The sequence below is a fragment of the Nematolebias whitei genome, chromosome 22 (genome assembly GCF_014905685.2).
Source record: "Nematolebias whitei isolate Nwh7 chromosome 22, NemWhi1, whole genome shotgun sequence".
Lineage (NCBI taxonomy): Eukaryota > Metazoa > Chordata > Actinopteri > Cyprinodontiformes > Rivulidae > Nematolebias > Nematolebias whitei.
In genome coordinates this window covers 15,421,910-15,441,935 of record NC_056519.1, presented here as the reverse complement: position 1 = coordinate 15,441,935, position 20,026 = coordinate 15,421,910, and the positions used below count along the sequence as shown (strand labels likewise).

The window sequence follows — 20,026 nt, the reverse complement described above, 5'->3', positions numbered from 1 at the left end:
ATATATATATATATATATATATATCTATATAAAAATCAAACTGCAGTAACGCCTGACTAATTATCCTCCAGATATAGCCAATCAAAAATTATTTTTAAAAATTCTATTTAAAAAAATTATATAATCTTTTTGTTGTTGTTGAAATCATTTATCATTTATTTAGGCTTTTTTAAATATATATATTACAAAGGACCACGGACAACATGTTCACATTTCCGATCTTTTAAATACTCTTTAGCAAAAATAGTTTCATAAGACATGAAATAAAGTATAATGGATGTGTAGATTTAAAAAGTTAAATACAATAGATTGCATGAGCATAAAACATTAGGATTAAAGATTATTGAAGCTGTTTAGAAAAAATAAGGATAATAAACTCTTTATTAGGAACTGTAATATTTTAATAATGAAATAAGAAGTTATTTCTTATTTAAATTTTAAAAATCTATTTTTTTCTATAAACAAACAAAAATTATATTTTAAATGTTTTTATTACAAGCTGTTTCAAATAAAAAAATCGAAACACTTCAAAATACCTTAAAATGTTTTCATTTTATATAAAAAACAATGTTAGCTCATCTTGTAAGGAACTTTAAAATGCTCTTTATTTTGATGAACTGCAAATACATTTACTGTATTTATTTTAACCATTTCCGAACGATGACCGGCTGTGGCCAGAGGGGGCGCTGCTTCCTGAAAAGGCACCTTACTTTCAACCGGAAACAAAATAAAACTTGACATTTCGTCAAGCAACATGGTGACTTGCAGTGACTTGTCATGCCGAATGGATAACAGAGTCTGGTTTGGAATAAATTAAAGTTTTTTTTATTTTTACTGAACTGTTTTCCGGGCGAACTGAAGGTCTATTTTGTCTCGTAAATACATTGTTGAGTGGCGTTAGCTCATGTTAGCATTAAAGGCTGTTAGCTCATGTTAGCATTAAAGGCTGTTAGCTCATGTTAGCATCAATGTCTGTTAGCATGGCAGCAGCCTCCAGAGGGAAGGTCAAGTCTTTAGTCGCTGTCAGCCGGAGACTGTCCACACAGCAGCCCATTTCTTCGGACTCTTCTCCGGACGATGAGCTTCATGCCGTGCCGAAGCGCAGGCCGAGAAAAGACCCCAGCACCCGCTCCGTGTTTTTTTTCCCGGGACAGGGCACCCAGTTTGTGGGCATGGCCAAGGGGCTCCTGAAGTACCCCAACGTGAGCGAAATGTTCTCCGCAGCGCAGAAGATCCTCGGTTACGACCTGCTGTCTCTGTGCCTGGAGGGACCCGAAGAGGACCTGCAGAAAACGGTTCACTGTCAGCCGGCCGTGTTCGTCACCTCCCTGGCTGCGGTGGAGAAGCTGCAGCATGAAAACCCAAAGGTCTCAACAAAATGCTTCAATAACTTTGGAAGGAAATGAACAGTAATTGGATATTCCAGCCTCTACACTGCTATAGTTTCTATCCTTTACATGATAAATCTAGCATATAATTTAAAGATTATAAACCTGCGTTGTTCTCTAAATTAATTTGAAGTCTTATTTAGAGTAAAAAGCAAAGTCACTTTATTTAAAATGAATTTACCGGTATTTACTTAAATAGCAGTTCATAGCAAATGTGAACTAAAACTAATTATGGCTAATAATAAGTCCTAATTTGGTTTGAGACTGTGATTATATAAGGATTTTAAATATTAGCATCTTAAAAATATATATAATTTCTTAGATAAATATTGGGTATTTGACTTGTCAGACCTCCGAGCAGCTGTCAAAGAATAGAAGAACACCCAAGAAAAAGTTTAGTTGTTCTCATTAAACCTAAACAGGTTTATTGCTTGTTTTTTTGTAAATTGTTGACTTTTGTATTTGACCAGGAGCAGTTCAGTGTTAGGACCTAGAACTGATTTTGCTTATTTAATTTATAAATTCGTGAAGAACTGCGTTGTAAAAAAAGTGTTTACAACTCTTGTGTTTAGTTTATTATTAATAAAAATGGAGATCTTTTAAATTTAGAGGAAAGAACACCCAATTTTTTTTAAATGTTTTTTGTTAAGTTTATGAATTTTGACATCTCAGCTGTAATAAACGTGAATAAATTCTATTTGTTTTTGCTCTACATCTCTGTCCACAGGCCATTGAGACATGTGTCGCTGCTGCAGGTTTCAGCGTTGGCGAATTTGCTGCTCTTGTGTTCTCGGGAGCCATGAACTTTTCAGAAGGTAAACAGAGGACACCATTTTTTCCAGTCGTAGTTAAATAGCACAAAAAATAAGGATTGCTCGCATTTCTTTTTCCTGCAGCTCTGAGGTTTTAGCATGTTCAATATCAGGGTGAATTGTCCACAATATAGTTAACGATTCTTGTTCTCTTTACTTTTATGGCTCTAGCTCTGTATGCAGTGAAGGTCCGTGCAGAGGCCATGCAGGAAGCCTCTAAGCTGGTCCCCAGTGGGATGCTGTCAGTCATCGGCAAACCTCAGGCTCAGTATAAATATGCCTGCCTGCAGGCTAAAGAGCACTGCAAGAGTCTGAGTGTTCAGGAGCCTGTTTGTTCTGTGGCCAGCTATTTATTCCCTGATGGCAGGGTCATTGCAGGACACCAGCAGGTGAGGAGCATGCATGACAGAGCTCCAAAGTTTAGTTCTGCATTTTTGTGATAGTTTTCATCAGAGCTGTGTTGTGTTCCCAGGCTCTGAACTTCCTCCAGCAGAACTCGCGGCATCTACAGTTCTTGAGGACCAAACCCGTGCTGGTCAGCGGTGCTTTCCACACCAAGCTGATGACATCGGCTGTTGAGCCCCTCAGAAACGTGCTGAAGCAGGTGGAGGTCAGTCAGCCGTGATTTCATGAAGGAAACCCACGTTGTTTTTCTGAGTTACACTTTTTAATATTTATGGTCTGCTAGCAAAGACTTTGTTTTGCCTCAGTGTTTGTAAAATACTTTGTGAACCACAGGATGGATTTTTTTTTAGCAACTCAGAAAGTAAATGCTCTATGTACGTCCACAACTGATTGTTTGGAGTCAACCTCATTCAAGATGATCGCCACAGCTAAGCAACCTTAGAAAACACAAAATATCTTTTTGTCAATTTTAGAGATATTTAGCTAAAATTGGTCAGTTATCTGAGAGTGATCCTCAACACATACTCCAACATATCACATATCTCAGTATTGTTTGAGATGGCTCATACAAATTATTATCTCTTTACCTTGGCAACTCCTCATCATGAGCAGCTCTTTGGTTAAAACTTTGGAATTAAAGGCAGCTAGTGATATGCATTATTTCAAAGATTTTTAAACCTTTGATTTATTCCCCAAAGTTTTTTTTATTTTGAGAAAATGGAAACATCGGTCTTATTCTGTTTTAAAGGACCCTGAACAATCAGTTCTTTTTTCTTTTTGTACATAAAGAAAAATCATGTTTCAAAGCTTGTTACTTCACATATTTGTGGAAAAGTATTAGTACATAAATTGATTTTTTTTTTTTAGGTATTTAGTCTGTAAGTCCCCATGGATGAGCTTAATAATTGATTAATTTTTTTTAAAAATGTTGCCATCCAGGTGCGACGTCCTGAGATCAGCGTCCACTCCAACGTGGACGGCAAACGCTACATGAGCGAAAGCCACGTGCGCAAAAACCTGCTAAAGCAGCTGGTGTCGCCTGTAAAGTGGGAGCAAACGCTGCACGAGATCTACGAGAGGTCGCAAGGGGAGAACTTCCCTCAAACGTACGAGCTCGGGCCTGGGAAGCAGCTGGGCTCCACGCTTCAGATGTGCAACAGGAAGGCCTTCCAAAAATACAATTATGTGGACATCACCGCAAATGAGGAGGAATGAAGAATCGGGCAATACGAAAAAATAGACTCTAAAATTGTTTCTTAAGATCTTGAATGTATGTTTTTTAAATTAAACAAGGCAGTCGTCGATCGTCATTTTGGAGTTTATTTGCATGAAAAAACAAGTTTTCTCAAATCTGCAACAGAAAGTCCAGCTCCCGTCCTTTGTCATAAGCAAAGCTACATGTCATTCGTAAAAAAATCTCGGCCTCTTAAACCAGTAAGAAACTACTAAAGACTGCAGGCCAGCAACAGTCCAGTCCAGGTTATGTTGAACGTAATACAACTGTGAATCAACCGTTGCTACAAAACGTTGGCAAACCTTACAGGCAACATTGTAAATCTGATTTAACCAACTCCCAGCTACTGCCCTTCAGTTTCCTGATGTCCGCTTCCTTTCGTGTTGCCCGGGAAGTTGTCCACAGTCACCGTCAGCTCGTTAAAACCGTTTATATGAAACAAGAGAAATAATGACTAAAGAGCAGAAACCAAATCAGCGATAATTATTTTCAAACGTATAAAGGATTGCTCGCGGCCTCGTTAGGCTCTCTCTTCCATCCACAGCGCACCGAAAATGCCGGCTGCAGCCAACGTCACGATCACAAGAGCTCCTCCAGTCCAGCCAGGGCAGGACACTGGTTTGAAGCTGGACTCCTGGAAAATAACAAAAAAAAAAAGTTACATTATTTTTCTCATTTATACGATACAGGAAGATGCAAAGAGTTGGACTCGGGACAAAAACTTTTTATAAGAAGCTGAAATTCTGTGAAATAAAGATGGAGAGACCAAGACCTCAACTAAAATATATATATTTTTTAAATAGAAGTTATATACTGCAACTTTAACTTTGCTTTTGAATTAATATATCAGCTTTTATACATTTTCAAAGCTACATAACAAAGAAATCAGACATTCAATGGCCTAACTTCATTGGAAGCAGTTTCATCACATGCCAAGCCTTAAAAAACTGGCAAAACGCTCTTCATAAGTTCAAACTCAAGACTATAGATAACCGTATAGTTGCACAGTGGTTTCAGTAAAGTAGATGTACACCTAAAATTACATAAGTGATATTAGTTACAAGTATATTCTTTGTTCTTTAAATAGCCAAATTTGATAACTAATGATATGGCAGACATCTTCACTTGCGCCCAGACAATCACTTCTCACTGTCTTTGAGTGACCATTGTTGCCAGATAGAGATGAGGTTTTCCAGCCCAAAAATCTGTTAAAAACTACCACATCACACAAAAATCCACCCAATCAATATAATGCTATATTTACAGTTTGAACATGAACAAACATCAGTACAAGCCAAGGTAATTTAACAATATGTGGCAAAACGCAACAATCCAACAAAAATCTTCCCAGAGTTCCCAGCAAAATCAGAATGAAAAATGCCCAATTAGCAGTAAACCACCCAATCTGGCAACACTGGGAGTGCGTTCAAGTGAAAGAGGGTGGGCGTGACAGCGGTAACAAAAAATGTATTTAGCAACGAGTCACATTATCGATTGGATTTGAACCAGTACGTTTTGCATCCAATAAAAACAAAGATGTTAACGAATAAACTAAACAATAATCTGGCAATTTAGTGATATTTCCACAGTTGTGGTCTTGAAACAAAATCACGAGACAAGACCGAGACCAAATGTGGTCGAGTCTGAGACAAGACTACCAAAAAGTGGTCTCGAGTCCGGTCTCAAGTACTACAACTCTATGATGAAGCGGTCCAGCACTGGCGGCAATGCGAACCAAACTCTTGCACTGCTTGTATAGAGACCCGTAGCAACGAGCCCCCAGAATGTTTCTCAATTTTAAAAAAATGGGAAGACAGTTTTTCTTCGTTCCTAAACATGTTTCTGAGGCTTTGCAGCAAAGATCGTGAAGATTAGAGACAGTTACCCAGGCTGTCAGGGCCTTGGCTCGGAAGTTCCCCTGCCCAGGCACAGTGCTCATAACCCAGGTCTTCAGCGCAGCGAACAGACCCTGAAAGCCCCAAAGCTGACTGTGCACATCCCTGCAAAGAAACCGTTCCAGTTTACTGCCAACACAAAGATTTAAGGAGATCGTTTCGGTTCCAAGAGGCGTTTTCATACCAATAGATGGTTTGCGTTAGAGACTGGGCAGGTCTCAGCAGGTGGAGAGGAGTCGGTGGCTGGTTTGGATCTCTCCCGGCCCACTCCCGGTCCAACTGGTCTCCGATCACAGCCAGGTGACGGCCAATGACCCTCGCAGCCGCATCCCTGATCCTGAAGCAGGAACAGACAGGAATGTGTTCTCTTTAGTGGGACAGACGATGAAGATTGGGACAGTGTTTGTTGTTGGGGAATACGCGTCCCTTGTGTGTTTAGCAGGGACACAACAGCTGTTTTGTTGTTGACAACTGAAGCGGAAACAGTTTGAACTGTACCTGAAGTTCATGTCAAACGGGGCGCTGGTGTCCGCCTGCCCAGGTCCAGCCTGGAGCGTCACCACGTGATTTGAGCGTCTCGTTTGCTCGACCATTGTGCTTTCTGAGAAGAGCATAAATATGAAAAGTTGTCATGTTAGTAGGCGACTTCGCTACGCAGTGTGATTCTGCATTATCTCTAACGTTCACAAACAACTTGTGCAAACATCAGATCACGTGACCAGGATAGGTGGCGCTTGTGTTACCAGGGAGAAAGTCAAGGTAAAAAAAAAAAAAAAAGAGACAAACAGATCTGAAGAGATGACATCATCTTTTTCATGTCCACTTCAACCAAATTGTCTTTCACTTCCTTATGGTTTGGGACCTTTTTATGCTAAAACTGTCGCTCTAATTTGCCTTTATGACTGTAATCAAAACGTGCTCGACTCTATTTGAAGGTTTGTACCCTCCTCTGTGCACCTGACCTGAGCTCATCCCTGTTGTACTCACATCCCTTCATGCAAATGTCACATTTCCATAACTCAAATCAACCAAACGGCCACACTAAAAAGGAATAAAAAGTCACACACTCCAAATAATCTTCCACAAAGCTTCAGCTTTTTGCTTGTTTGCAGTTTCTGACAGCCAGACATCCCTGCAAATAAATGAATGGCTTTAATGTTTTTCAGTTTTGACTAATATTTGATATTATTATAATGTTTGAATATTTTTTGACTAACATTTGAAGGAAAACACCTTAAAATATAGCTCTTACTTTAAAAACCTTAAAAAAAAACACAACCAGAATACTCTGAAATGTGGACATTTGAGGCATCAGCTCGTGTAATAAAAGCCCACATCACTTTTCTTTATTGTCATAACAAAAAGATGAAGTCATCCCTCTGACCCAAAGCAAACAAAGGTCGTTTGGAAGAAAACACTTACTGGATAGAGCCTGCTATTATAATACATTTTAACATCAACATGTGTATTATACTGTATTCTGTTAAATGTGTATTTTGGCTCATATTAATCGAACAGGATGGAGTATCACGCCCTGACAGTAAACAGATGCATGAAGAGTGAAAAAGAAAGTAAAACTACCTTTTGTGTAGATTAAAGAAGACGCCGCCCTGTAATAGATACAAAAACATTGTGGTTAACGCTAAAAAGTCGTGATAAGCTGAAATTAATAATGTGAACAAGCTTGTACTCACAGCAGCGTCCTTAATCTTGTTCTCAGGTAAAATACAGTTTGAAGCCACGCCTATGCAAAACAACATCACCTGGTAGAGAGTGACCACCAGGGGGCGATAGAACCTTCACAGACACGACATTCAATGCAGATGTTGGTGATATGGAGTGTTTTTCAACACAATTTAATATTTAGGAAGTTATGCATTTGTTGCAGAAGTCTTTGTTGTTGTAAAACGAGAAAAGGCCGGTAAGCGATCTGCAGACTGGACATGTAAAGAACAGCGCCACCATATGTGACGTGAAATGTTTAAATATTCAACAGCTAGTCCGATGATGCCCCCTGCTGGCAGTGCTTGGTAATGACACGCTGCGCTGACGTCACCGCGTCATCCGTTGCTAGGTTATTTTCCCGGAAGAACCAGGCTAACCACCCAACGAAATCTTTTCAGGTTTTTTTTTTTTTTTTTTAGACATTTCCTGGTCCATTTGCTTAATACATGCCACATTATAGTATATTTTATATTTTTCATTAGGTTTTATTGGCACAGACTTGTTTCGTTGTAGTTTGACCATCCTGGGCGTTGTCTCCGGTGCGTCTCGGACCAGTAATAGCTACAGCTTGCTGGTTAATAAAACAGCTAACATGGCCGCGGTGTGTTTTCTCGTTCTGGGTGAAGCTAACAAACTGCTTTAAAGTCAGTCAGGAGTGCATGTTTGGATGATGATGTCTCTGCAGCAGCAGTCCGGGGAGGATTCAGCATCCTGCTAAAGGAGACAGTGAGACCAGCTGATGCAGGTAGCAGACCGGATATAAAGCTTAGGGGCGATCCTGAATGCTTTGGTGCAAGGTAACAGAATGCAGTTTGAGAAAAATGACTAAGAGCATTGCTGCTGTTTGCTTATCTGCTGTTCTGTCTGTGGTTTTGTGCTCCTCCTCAGTGGGAGGCACCATGGCCGGTAAGGTGAAGTGGGTGACAGATATTGAGAAATCTGTGCTCATCAATAACTTTGAAAAAAGGGACTGGATTCAAGTAACAGAGAACGAGGATTGGAATTTCTACTGGTGGGTAGAAAATCATCTCCAACAATTCTCAATAGAGCAGTTGTGTTAGGAAAGAAGGGTACATTTCATCTTTTCTACGGGTACCTTATGTTTGTTTTTGTGACAATGGATACAACAAACTAGAGATTCAAATGCAACAAGTAAATCAAGTATCTGTAACTTTTGTTGAGCCTGAAAATATCAAATGAAGCGTTTAATCCTTTTCTAATTACTTTGATGCAATTATCTGTCTTAACATGTAGGATGAGCATCCAGACTATCAGGAATGTGTTCAGCGTGGACACTGGCTACCGCCTGTCTGATGAGCAGATGGTAAACCACTTCCCCAACCACTACGAGCTGACCAGAAAGGACCTGATGATCAAGAACATCAAACGCTACCGCAAAGAGCTAGAAAAGGAAAACAGTCTGCTTGCAGAGAAGGATGAGAATGGGAAATACATTTATTTAGGTGCTCTTCATTGACACGGAGGAGTGTAGAAATGCAAACATATCTTTTCCCATGCAAAGCATTTATTTATTTATTTTCACCCTCTTTGCACAGACTTTGTCCCTGTGACGTTCATGCTTCCTGCTGATTATAACTTGTTCGTGGAGGAGTTTCGTAAGAATCCATCCAGCACCTGGATCATGAAGCCCTGTGGGAAGGCCCAGGGCAAAGGCATCTTCCTCATCAACAAGCTGTCTCAGATTAAAAAGTGGTCGAGGGACAGTCGCACCTCAACGTGAGTCGGGACACGGCTTGATATTTATTTGTTAGTGCCATCTTGCGTGTCTTTATTTCAGATTATCATCTTCTAACAAAGTTTCTGTGCAGTTGAATGGACTTTTGGTGGCAGATTGTTAGAGCTTATACAGTTTTTGCCTTCTTCTTCCAGGTTTGTGGCAGCATCCAGTGGGAAAGAGGCGTACGTGATCTCTTTGTACATTGACAATCCTCTGCTGATAGGAGGGAAGAAGTTCGACCTGCGCCTCTATGTTCTGGTGACAACATACCGGCCCCTGAAATGTTACATGTAGGCATGGAGACTCTTTCAAGATGGAGAAGTATTTAATTCACAATATTTATACATTGGAATAAATTAGTTTTGTATTTCACTGGTTTCTGCCCTGTCTCTGACTCTCAGGTACAAGCTGGGCTTCTGCAGGTTCTGCACAGTGAAGTACACCCCCAGCACCAGTGAACTGGACAACATGTTTGTTCACCTCACTAATGTGGCCATCCAAAAACACGGAGTGAGTTATAATAACTTTATTTTAGGCATCACTGAACCATCTGTTTCTACTTGCAGCTCTGCCGCATTTCTCATGTAAACAAATTCATTCTTCACAAATTCTACAACAGCAGCTTGTAGCACCCACTGTTCATTTTGAACGTCTCAAACTGCACCCCAAGCTTTTAAAGACCAAGAAAACTTGATCATCTGTTGGTACAAACTGATTAGCACTCACATAGGTTAAACTGGGACTTTGTAATTCAGCACAAAAGCAACCCCTGATAAATTCAGTTGTTTCTCCTTTTCTCCTCTGGTTCTCGCTCAAGGCGGACACATTCTCCTCTCCCTCCCATTCTCCTCTTCCTCCTGCTTTGCTCTCTGTGTGTTTGGAGCTCCTGGTACACATCTCTCGCACGAAAAATACTATTATGGATCTGGTGAGCTGGACTTTTAAACGCAATTGACAAAATCTTTTCAACAAAACCCTCTTGTCCGGCTGAGACTCACGCTGCGGGGTACATCAGGGATCTGTGGGGAGTTTAGCAGCTGATGCGTCCCTCAGCTCTGACTTAGGAGGACGCTGAAGACGTTTATATATTTTGGATTTATGATAGCAGGGTTTCTTCTTTTTGGCATTGGCGGGGCTCTGTTTTATCGACGCTTGAAGAAGACTTCGGCAGCAGTTTCGGCCGTGGCAAAGCTTCCAAGTCTTTGCGAAGATTTGGTTCGTGCTATGAGGACTCAAAATCAGCTGATTTATGAGCTAAACCGTAAGATGGAGGCGATTTGTGAGAATCGCAGGCCGCCTGCGGCTTCTAGGACTCGCCAGCATGTTGGGATCGACCTTGAGGAAGGCTCATGACACGGATCAGTGGAGTGAAATACCCATAAATCTGGCCATTTTGTAACGGGAAAGTTCCAGCAGGACTCGAGGCTGACAAGAAAAAAACAGTCTGCCTGAAGAAAATCAACAATTGTGGCTTATCTGAATCTGGCTCCCCCGTTTGGCCTTTCATACGAGCTGGCTATCAAATTTCTCCTGGGACATGGTTAACTAGGGACAAGGCTTTGTTTATCGCGCACCCCCCGAGAACTTTTGTGCAGACTTATCTGAAATGCCGGCTGAACAACAATGTCAGGACTGTGGCCTATCTGAAAGTGCTCACGGACAAATCTCAACGTCTTGACGTCAAATGCATTATGTAATCATGTCTATAAATGTGCTTGCTGGTAGAGTTTTCAACGTCTCAAACCGTGTCCTGACAGGACAAGATGTGAAGAGATCTTTTTTGTAATACCACTATCCATCCTCATGGCTCTTACCTTTTTCTATCTAAAAGTATTCTGATAAAGAATAAGGGGCCGCGCTATTATAGCAGCAGCAACGTGCACTCCGCCCATCTTGCGGACGACTGTACGAACATAATTTCATTGTATCCCAGTACAATGATAATAAAGCTTATTCTGATTTTCTTGAAGGTAAAACGTACTGTTATGATGTGAATCAACACATAAAGCATTTGGCTTCCAGTTTGACTGAGTTCTTATCTGCAGGACGACTACAACCACGTTCACGGAGGCAAGTGGACAGTCAGTAACCTGCGTTTGTACCTGGAGAGCACCAGAGGGAAGGAAGTGACAAACCGACTCTTTGACCAGATCCACTGGATCGTGGTGCAGTCGCTGAAGGCCGTAGCAGTAAGTTTGTGTGGTAATGAGGTATTTTTACTCCAATTTGACTTAGGATGAAAAAATACAATATTAATCAAGTTGTTGCGGTTTGCTGTACTCAATATAAACTATGACTCTTTCAGCCACGCAATTGAGAAATATCTGTCTTTTCCACCACTAAAAACTCTAAACCTCTTAATTATAAAACAACATTAGCATATGGTCATAGGGTCTGTTATCATTTGAAGTGAGCCAGGTGGAGTACGGTGAGTTTCAGAGTTTTTTCCCTTCTGAAAACGGATCGAAACAGAGATCGAAACACAGCTTGGTAAAACGTGTGTGTTTATCACGAGGCAGATTGATTTCAGCAGCACAACTCTGTGAAATAAATAGCTGCAAAACCACCTGTGTCTTTATCGTAGTTTCAGCACACACTGTAATGCTCACTTCCTTTTTCCTCTTAAGTGATCAGTTCCTTCCTTTCAATGCTGAGGCTACTCTGTGTGCTAACAGCTCTGACTATTTATACTCTGATTATTTGCTAACATCCTTCCGTGATGAATCCGTCAGAGTTACATTAAAAAGAAAAAAACTTTCCAATCTATTCAAATCTTTCTAAGACGCATTTATCTGTTCTGCCTTTTTGTTTTGCAGCCTGTAATGAACAATGACAAGCATTGCTTTGAGTGTTACGGGTATGACATCATTATTGATGACAGGCTGAAGCCGTGGCTTATCGAGGTGAGTGAATTAACAGACAACTTGTGCGGCCACCCTAAAAACCTTTCATCACTAAATACGTTGATTGTTTTAACACACATTATCAGTAAAAGTTCAAAACTTGACGCTCTTATGTTGTAATTTATTTGCCTGGATGTTTGGGCTTACGTCAGGACTCCATTGAGATTCGTCCAGTTGTTCATGAGATATTGTGCTAACAGACACTTTACTCCAAATAATTAGCATTTTAAACAAAGATCTGTTAGCTCTATATGTGTTAGTGATGCGTCTTAGCTGTTACCGCTCCAAATTTTAGGTCAATATCTGTCAATTTGACTGAGTCAGAGCAATTTTTGTGTTGTGGCGGCCATCTTGAATGACTTTGACTCCAAAAGTGAATCTGCTGTAGACGATTACTCTCTAAAAGTTTCATTAAATTACATCTATTAGTTGTTAAACTTATTTAGCTAATCACACACACATACACACCAAGACATGAGCAAAAAATTTTATCATCTGTTCATTGTCGGTGGGCGATGTTGAACTTTGTACAGATGTTTAAAGGAGAATATTTTACCATAACCCGTCCTCCTTAATAAAATGTGCTCTTTTTTGACTAGTTTGTTTATAGTTTTACGTTTTCATAGCAAATTCACATATGTTTTCCATTTTTTAACATCTGAATAATTTTAAATATCTCAGTTACTTTGACCATGTGTCTTCCTGTCCATATATGCGGGCTGAAGGTTTGACCGTTACATTCAAGCTCCCAGACCCTGCTGAACTGGAGAAGAAAGCATTTGTAAAACAACAGATACGTCCAATAAAAGCTGTTTGTCGACGGGTTGTTTTCCATCTGTACACAGGCTACGAACCCATTGCACTCGTTCTGACAGCTGCACAGTGTTTCCAGGTTAGGGCTGAACTATTTCTGTTAACAGACACCATTTGGATCTATTCTGGGCGATGCAACGTTGGTTATAGGACAGAAACGTTCCTCTGTGACGAACACGTTCCAGAAACCGAGTCAGAGTGGCCATTTTTGCTTTCATCAATCCTTCAGCATCCCGTGTTCAAAGTCAAGAAAATAAGAGTTAAAGTGAAAAATATAGAAAGTAACATCTTACGTCTACTTGTGGAAGCAAGCGTATGTTGAGTCATCGCTTCATCTCTTTATGATGTTTAATGTGCACACAGCTGTTGAGCCACATTTCCTTTCACATTCTCTGTAACAGCAGGAAGAACTAGCGCCTGTTCAGATCCTGTGCTGCGTTACTAATCACCACCCATTAGCTGCGAGTCGAATGAAATGTAAATGTAAATCTCTTTGTCCTCAGGTCAACGCTTCGCCCTCGCTGACCTCCAGCACGGCGAATGACCGTATACTCAAATACAACCTGATCAACGACACCCTAAACATCGTTGCGCCCAACGGGGAGCTCCCGGACTGTCGCTGGAACCGCAGTCCGCCCAAAGAGGCTCTGGGCAACTATGAAGTCCTGTGAGTGACTTTCAGAACCATCTGCCATACTCCGATGCTCTCAGAGAACTCTCAAAGAGAGACACACGGGAGATAAAAATATCAGTGCAGTTAGTTTGCTTTCACAGCTGTTCTCCCTGTGGACTGGAGGACTGTAAGTGGAGGTCAGTGGTTCTGGTCTGGCTCACTGGAGGGATTTTTAAACGACAAAATAGTTCACATACCTTGCATGTTCAGATATTCCTTTTTTGATAAGTTTAGCTGAAATTATTTATTTCGGGCTTAAAAGAAAATTATGTTGTGTTTTGGGGAGAGGCAGGCCTTTAAGCCCCACATTGCTAGTGCACAGACTCTGGTTCTAAAAATACATCATTGTAGCTCCGGTACGCTGGATCCTGCTGGCTTTAATTCCCAAAAACCAGGAATCTCAAATCATGGCTTGCTCATTTTAAAAGACTTTATTGTATTTTGCTCATTTGATAAAGTGGAGATTTTATTCTTTTTAAGCTGCTAGTCCAAATCAGACACCAAGGAAAGAGTTTTGCAGATTGAGTTGTCACTATATTAAAATTTCATACACAATATCAATTTTAAATTAGATACTTGATGCTTTGGGCTACGTTTGACTCTGCGGGGAGTATAATTATGAAGTAATAATTAAAAAGTAATAAACTGCTCTGCTAACCAGCAATGTTCAGTCAGTTCATCTGTACAGTTTCTTTGTTGCTGAGATGTTTCGTCCTTCATCCGAAGGACTTCTTCAGTCAAACCAAACTGAATCCCACAAACAGCACGCTCTCAGAGTGGGAATAAAACCAGTTTGCCGGTGAAAAGATGGCTTCTGGGGCCCGCCGTCTTCCCCGTCAACTCCTCTAAGGCAGACCATGCCAAAGTGGTTCAAAACACCAAAGTTAATGCTCATTAATCCAGTTATAAATCCAACAATGTTCAAAAAGTCCTTCGGATGAAGGGTGAAACGTCTCAGCGACAAAAGAAGCCATCTAGATGACCTGACTGAACAGTGCTGGATTTTATACCGGGACTAATGAGCATGAACTTTGGTGCTCTAGACTAACTTTTTTTTTAACTAGCAGCTCTGGTGCTCCTTTATAAAAACATTTTTTTAAATCACACAAACAAAAATTAGGAGCTCTACATTAAGACTTAATAACTTTTTGTCAACTTGATCACATCATTGACGACTGAACGAGCCCTCTACACCAAGTCAAGTTTGAAACGGCAGCCCAGGATTTAGTGTTTTCTTTTTTGTTGTTGTTGTTGTTTGTTTAGGTATATCTCTGTTTATAAGTCAGATGATTGTAGTCAGAGTGCTCTAAAACACGTCAGTAAAATTATGTGGCTTTCCCACCACAGTGCACCGCTCTACTGTCTGAACTATCGAAGGCCTATGTCTGTTGCCTCTCCTGTATCTAATGATGACGCATTCAGACAGACGTATTCCTTCACAGTGTGATGTGCGAGGATTGTTGAAGACAAACACCTTGTTTACACACCTCATATTAAAGCTCACAGGAGGAAACGGGAACCCTCACACACTCCACTGCCTCTCTGTTTGTCATCAGGTACGACGAGGAGCAGGCGCAGAGCGAGAACGCTGAGCGTGACCTTCGGAGCCGCTCAGGTCAGCCGCTGGGTTCAAAGGGCGCCAAGGGGAGTGCCGGCGTTCGCCCCGCTGCAGCCACATGGAAATGACGTGGACTCATGACTTCCTGAGCAGCACTGTGGGTCAGAAACTCGGGGAACGAGGAGTTAAACATGGACCACACCTTTTTGTTTTTACCCTTACTTTGACTGTGACACAACAAACACAAACGTGTTTAAGGTTATTGACTGCTGGCACCGATACTTGATCAACCACAAAGGTGCTAACAAAAGGACATTATATGTGGAGATGAGTTTAAGAAAACAATAAGAGCTCATGAAAAAGAGTGAAGATCATAGATTAAAGGTCCAGGTGATATAGGATTAGCAGGACTAAATGGCGTTGCACCTTTTTAAAAATTCTCATTGTCAGTAAAAACATGTTGAATTTAACTAACTTTCAGTATTGGAAAAAAGCCTATTTTATTTATTTATTTTTGCTCAAATATTTATTCATTATAAGAATGACAAGTTCTATTTTCTAGTTTGCAATTTAACTTATTCCCATTTTAAAGATGATTGTGTTCGGAGGGGACTTTTATGCACCTTTACTGTTTATTTCCTCCACTCACTGACACATTAAAGCACTTTTTATGGGTAAATCCAACTTTTTAATACTTTCAAGAGGGACTAAATGGTACTATGTGGGGGATCAACCAATATATGTCATTAAGTCATGGTGTTTTAAAACAAAAGACAGATCTGCTGCACACAGACTTAATCTTTAATTTTCTCTTTGGCATGTTCTGATTTTATCATTGATTATTGTGCTAATTATCATCTCAGCTGATTGATGTGTAGGAATGACAGTGAGGCATTTTTCTAAGAAAACAATGAACTTTAAACTAATTAAACAGTGACTCCCTTTGTTAAAGGCATGGATTAATTTATTCTTGGCCTTCAGTAATCAGACAACAGTTGTGATTGTCGGGGTCAGATCAATGACGTTCATAAGATCCCCGAACGAAAGAAAAGTGCGGAAAAGTTTTTACAACCTTACAAGGATTAAAACGAGCTGTTGATTCTGACTGTATCGTTCAGCCCTGCCTTAACAAAGAAACACATCTGATGTGTGGGATTAAATTACTGGAATATACTCCGTGTTTGTTAAACATTGGATTAACTATAACTAGAATTTTCTAATTTTTTTACAATTTGCTATTCTTTTAAAATGACAGATTTCTTGTTGTTTTACTCAAGTAAAGTCTTTGATGAACGATTCTGTGGCATTTAAATTAATAAGAGGTTAGTCTCAAAAAGCAAATTCCTTTTAGTTTGTTCTGCACTGTTCTTTGTTAATAAAAGCTTGATTTCACTTTCAAGATGTCTCTATGTGCTGGTTGGTGACCTCAGACCAAAAACTCCCACTGAAGCCTGAGACAGAAGCTGCACATCCACCTGTGGGGCTAAACTTTGTGAGAAACTGTCATTTAAAGGAACTGAGTATCTGCAGGTTGTCGTTGGTGTGCTCACAAATGCTGTAGATAAATATGTCTTGCTTTGCAGCTGTGACCTCTTCATTGAGCGTGTGTTTTCAAGCCGTGGTTTCCTCAGGAGTAAAAATGGATGCAGGTTTGGGTATCAGCGTAAAGACGACTGAACACAAAGGCACATTGCACTTTTCAGATCATTATTTGTAACAAAACGTTGAAGACCACGTATACAGGTGCTGGTCATAAAATTAGAATATCATGAAAAAGTTGATTTATTTCAGTAATTCCATTCAAAAAGTGAATATATTGCATTCATTCATTACACACAGACTGATATATTTCAGATGTTTATTTCTTTTAATGTTGATGATTATAACTGACAACTAACGAAAACCCCAAATTCAGTATCTCAGAAAATTAGAATATTACTCAAGACCAATAAAAAAATGATTTTTAGAAATGTTGGCCAATTGAAAAGTATGAACATGAAAAGTATGAGCATGTACAGCACTCAATACTTAGTTTTTGCTCCTTTTGCCTGGATTACTGCAGCAATGTGGCGTGGCATGGAATCGATCAGTCTGTGTCACTGCTCAGGTGTTATGAGAGCCCAGGTTGCTCTGAGAGTGGCCTCAGCTCTTCTCAATTGTTGGGTCTGGTGTATCACATCTTCCTCTTCACAATACCACATATATTTTTTCATGGGGTTAAGGGCAGGTGAGTTTGCTGGCCAATTAAGAACAGGGATACCGTGGTCCTTAAACCAGGTACTGGTAACTTTGGCACTGTGTGCAGGTGCCAAGTCCTGTTGGAAAATAAAATCTGCATCTCCATAAAGTTGGTCAGCAACAGGAAGCATGAAATGCTCTAAAACTTCCTGGTAGACGGCTGTGTTGACCTTGGACTTCACAAAACACAGTGGACCAACACCAGCAGATGACATGGCACCCCAAACCATCACTGACTGTGGAAACTTGTCACTGGACCTCAAGCAACATGGATTCTGTGCCTCTCCTTTCTTCCTCCAGACTCTGGGACCTTGATTTCTAAAGGAAATGTAAAATTTACTTTCATCGGAGAACTTAACTTTGGACCACTTGGCAGCAGTCTAGTCCTTTTTGTCTTTAGCCCAGGCGAGACGCTTCTGACGCTGTCTCTTGTTCAAGCGTGGCTTGACACAAGGAATGCAACAGTTGAAACCCATGTCTTGCATTTGTCTGTGTGTGGTGGTTTTTGAAGCACTGACTCCAGCTGCAGTCCACTCTTTGTGGATCTCCCCCACATTTTGGAATGGGTTTTGTTTCACAATCCTCTCCAGGGTGTGGTTATCCGTATTGCTTGTACACTTTTTTCTACCACATCTTTTCCTTCCTTTCGCCTCTCTGTTAATGTGCTTGGACACAGAGCTCTGTGAACAGCCAGCCTCTTTAGCAATGATATTTTGTCTCTTGCCCTCCTTGTGCAAGGTGTCAGTGGTCGTCTTTTGGACAACTGTCAAGTCAGCAGTCTTCCCCATGATTTGTGTAGCCTATACAGAACTAGACTGAGACCATTTAGCTGACTAGAGTGGCACCAGAAACTTTCACAATATTCTAATTTTCTGAGATACTGAATTTGGGGTTTTCATTAGTTGTCAGTTATAATCATCAACATTAAAATAAATAAACATTTAAAATATACCATTCTGTGTGTAATAAATTAATATAATATACAAGTTTCACTTTTTGAATGGAATTACTGAAACAAATCAACTTTTTCATGATATTCTAATTTTATGACCAGCACCTGTAATTTTCCATCCACTTTAGTGTTGTGTGCTCATTTGCGTTGGTCCATCACATAAAGTGAAGTTTCAGGTTTGTGGTTGTACAGTAACGTGACAAAATGTAAAAAAGTTTTCAACTTTCAGCATGTCTTGTTTGTTCTGTTATTTACTTTCTACATGAACCTTTGTGCCCCAGGTGCATCAGCTGCTTGCATGTGTCATGCTTGTTTGCTAAACTCTGCACCACCATGGTAAGAACGTTCATCCTTCATCCAAATATTAAAGGGTTTGACAAAATAATAGACAAAAAGCTGAAACGTAATTAGATGTTGGTATTTATATTTTGTTCAGAACAAGATTTTGGAATTGCCTCTGTTGTGGTCAAAGTAGCTTAAAGTTTAGGTTAAGTGTGATTCTGCTGGTTCCTTGTTTTGCTTCTCCCTTGTAAAATCCTCTTCCGGATCCTCGAGGCCCCCCAGCCTGAAAAAAAAAGTTTGCAGGCGCGTTCTTAGGCGCGTGTCCTTAAATCCTGCAAACATTTGACTTCTCCACCAGTGGACATTTCACAATAAAAGCTTGACACCTGCTTGTTTTCACCATTTAAGGTTTCCTTCCAGAAATAAACTGTCATTCACATCCTTTTAACCCCTATAGTGTTTTGTGGTCTGTTGACTAAGTGGAATGGGTGTGTGTATAGTGAACATTGGACTTAAATTGGAAAATTGTGGGATAATTATTTTGAGACGTTAAAGGGTGATATGCTCAGTCTGAAAGAAAAGTTGCAAACCTAAAAAAGCATGTCAACATACTATGTAGGATGGCATACAGCAAATAGTTTGATATTTGCGCTTTCTACTTTTTTTTTAACATTTACTTCACATTATCATGCACTTGGAATCCCATAGCAACAAAAAGAAGTTCATTGTAAATGTAAATAGTAGCTTAGTAACCAAATACACATGATCAAAGCTAACAAGTCAGACTCTACATACATGTAATATATTTAATACATTTAGTTTAAATAGCACAGAAATAGAGGGTTGTACGGCGACTCAGTTGGTAGAGATGTTGCCTCTCAGTGAGAAGGTTGCTGGATCGAATCCTGGTCGAGGGTCTTTCTGGTGAGTTGCACGTTCTTCCCGTGCATGCGTGAGTTTTCATCTGGTACTTCAGGTTTCCTCCCACAGAGCAAAAAACATGCATGTTAGGATGATTGGTAACTAAATTGGCCCTAGGTGTGAGTGAGAGAGTGAATTGTTGTTTATGTGGCCCTGTGATGGACTGGAGACCTGTCGGGTGTGTCCCCTGCCTCTTACACAGTGGATATGGGCACCAGTGACCCCCCCTGCAACCCTAAAAGGTAGAAGCATCAAGATAATAGATGAATAGAACAGAAATAGGACAAATCTTTCAATTTAATAAAATTACAAAATAACCAAAATGAAGAAGTACGTGCTCTAATGCATGTATCGGTTTCAAATGCATAACTATATATACAGTACAACCACCTTTTTTGTTACTGTGAAGAAAAATAAATGACCTCATAAATTAAAAACGCACATTAGTGTTTTATATTGAAAATCCCATACCGGATGTGGGCCGCCTCA

The 20,026-nt window shown here is 40.2% G+C and overlaps 3 protein-coding genes across 3 annotated transcripts; 2 read left to right on the top strand and 1 right to left on the bottom strand.

Moving 5' to 3' along the window:
* The first annotated feature begins 742 nt into the window (after nucleotides 1-742).
* mcat (malonyl CoA:ACP acyltransferase (mitochondrial)) lies at nucleotides 743-3,935 on the top strand. The gene is made up of 5 exons (XM_037696072.1): nucleotides 743-1,367; nucleotides 2,116-2,203; nucleotides 2,372-2,589; nucleotides 2,673-2,810; nucleotides 3,545-3,935. The coding sequence occupies exons 1-5, from the start codon at nucleotides 957-959 to the stop codon at nucleotides 3,818-3,820; spliced, it is 1,131 nt and encodes a 376-aa protein (XP_037552000.1). The 5' UTR covers nucleotides 743-956; the 3' UTR covers nucleotides 3,821-3,935.
* A 29-nt stretch (nucleotides 3,936-3,964) lies between these two features.
* bik (BCL2 interacting killer) lies at nucleotides 3,965-7,462 on the bottom strand. Its single transcript, XM_037696073.1, has 6 exons — nucleotides 7,429-7,462; nucleotides 7,316-7,344; nucleotides 6,233-6,335; nucleotides 5,919-6,071; nucleotides 5,725-5,839; nucleotides 3,965-4,473 (listed from the first exon to the last, which is right to left on the bottom strand). Exons 3-6 carry the CDS (start codon nucleotides 6,325-6,327, stop codon nucleotides 4,360-4,362), a joined length of 477 nt encoding a protein of 158 aa, XP_037552001.1. The 5' UTR covers nucleotides 6,328-6,335; nucleotides 7,316-7,344; nucleotides 7,429-7,462; the 3' UTR covers nucleotides 3,965-4,359.
* Nucleotides 7,463-8,012: 550 nt separating this feature from the next.
* On the top strand, nucleotides 8,013-15,272 carry ttll1 (tubulin tyrosine ligase-like family, member 1). The gene is made up of 10 exons (XM_037695631.1): nucleotides 8,013-8,256; nucleotides 8,348-8,471; nucleotides 8,714-8,922; nucleotides 9,016-9,196; nucleotides 9,350-9,487; nucleotides 9,599-9,707; nucleotides 11,243-11,386; nucleotides 12,014-12,100; nucleotides 13,417-13,580; nucleotides 15,143-15,272. Exons 2-10 carry the CDS (start codon nucleotides 8,359-8,361, stop codon nucleotides 15,270-15,272), a joined length of 1,275 nt encoding a protein of 424 aa, XP_037551559.1. The 5' UTR covers nucleotides 8,013-8,256; nucleotides 8,348-8,358.
* The last annotated feature ends 4,754 nt before the right edge of the window (nucleotides 15,273-20,026 follow it).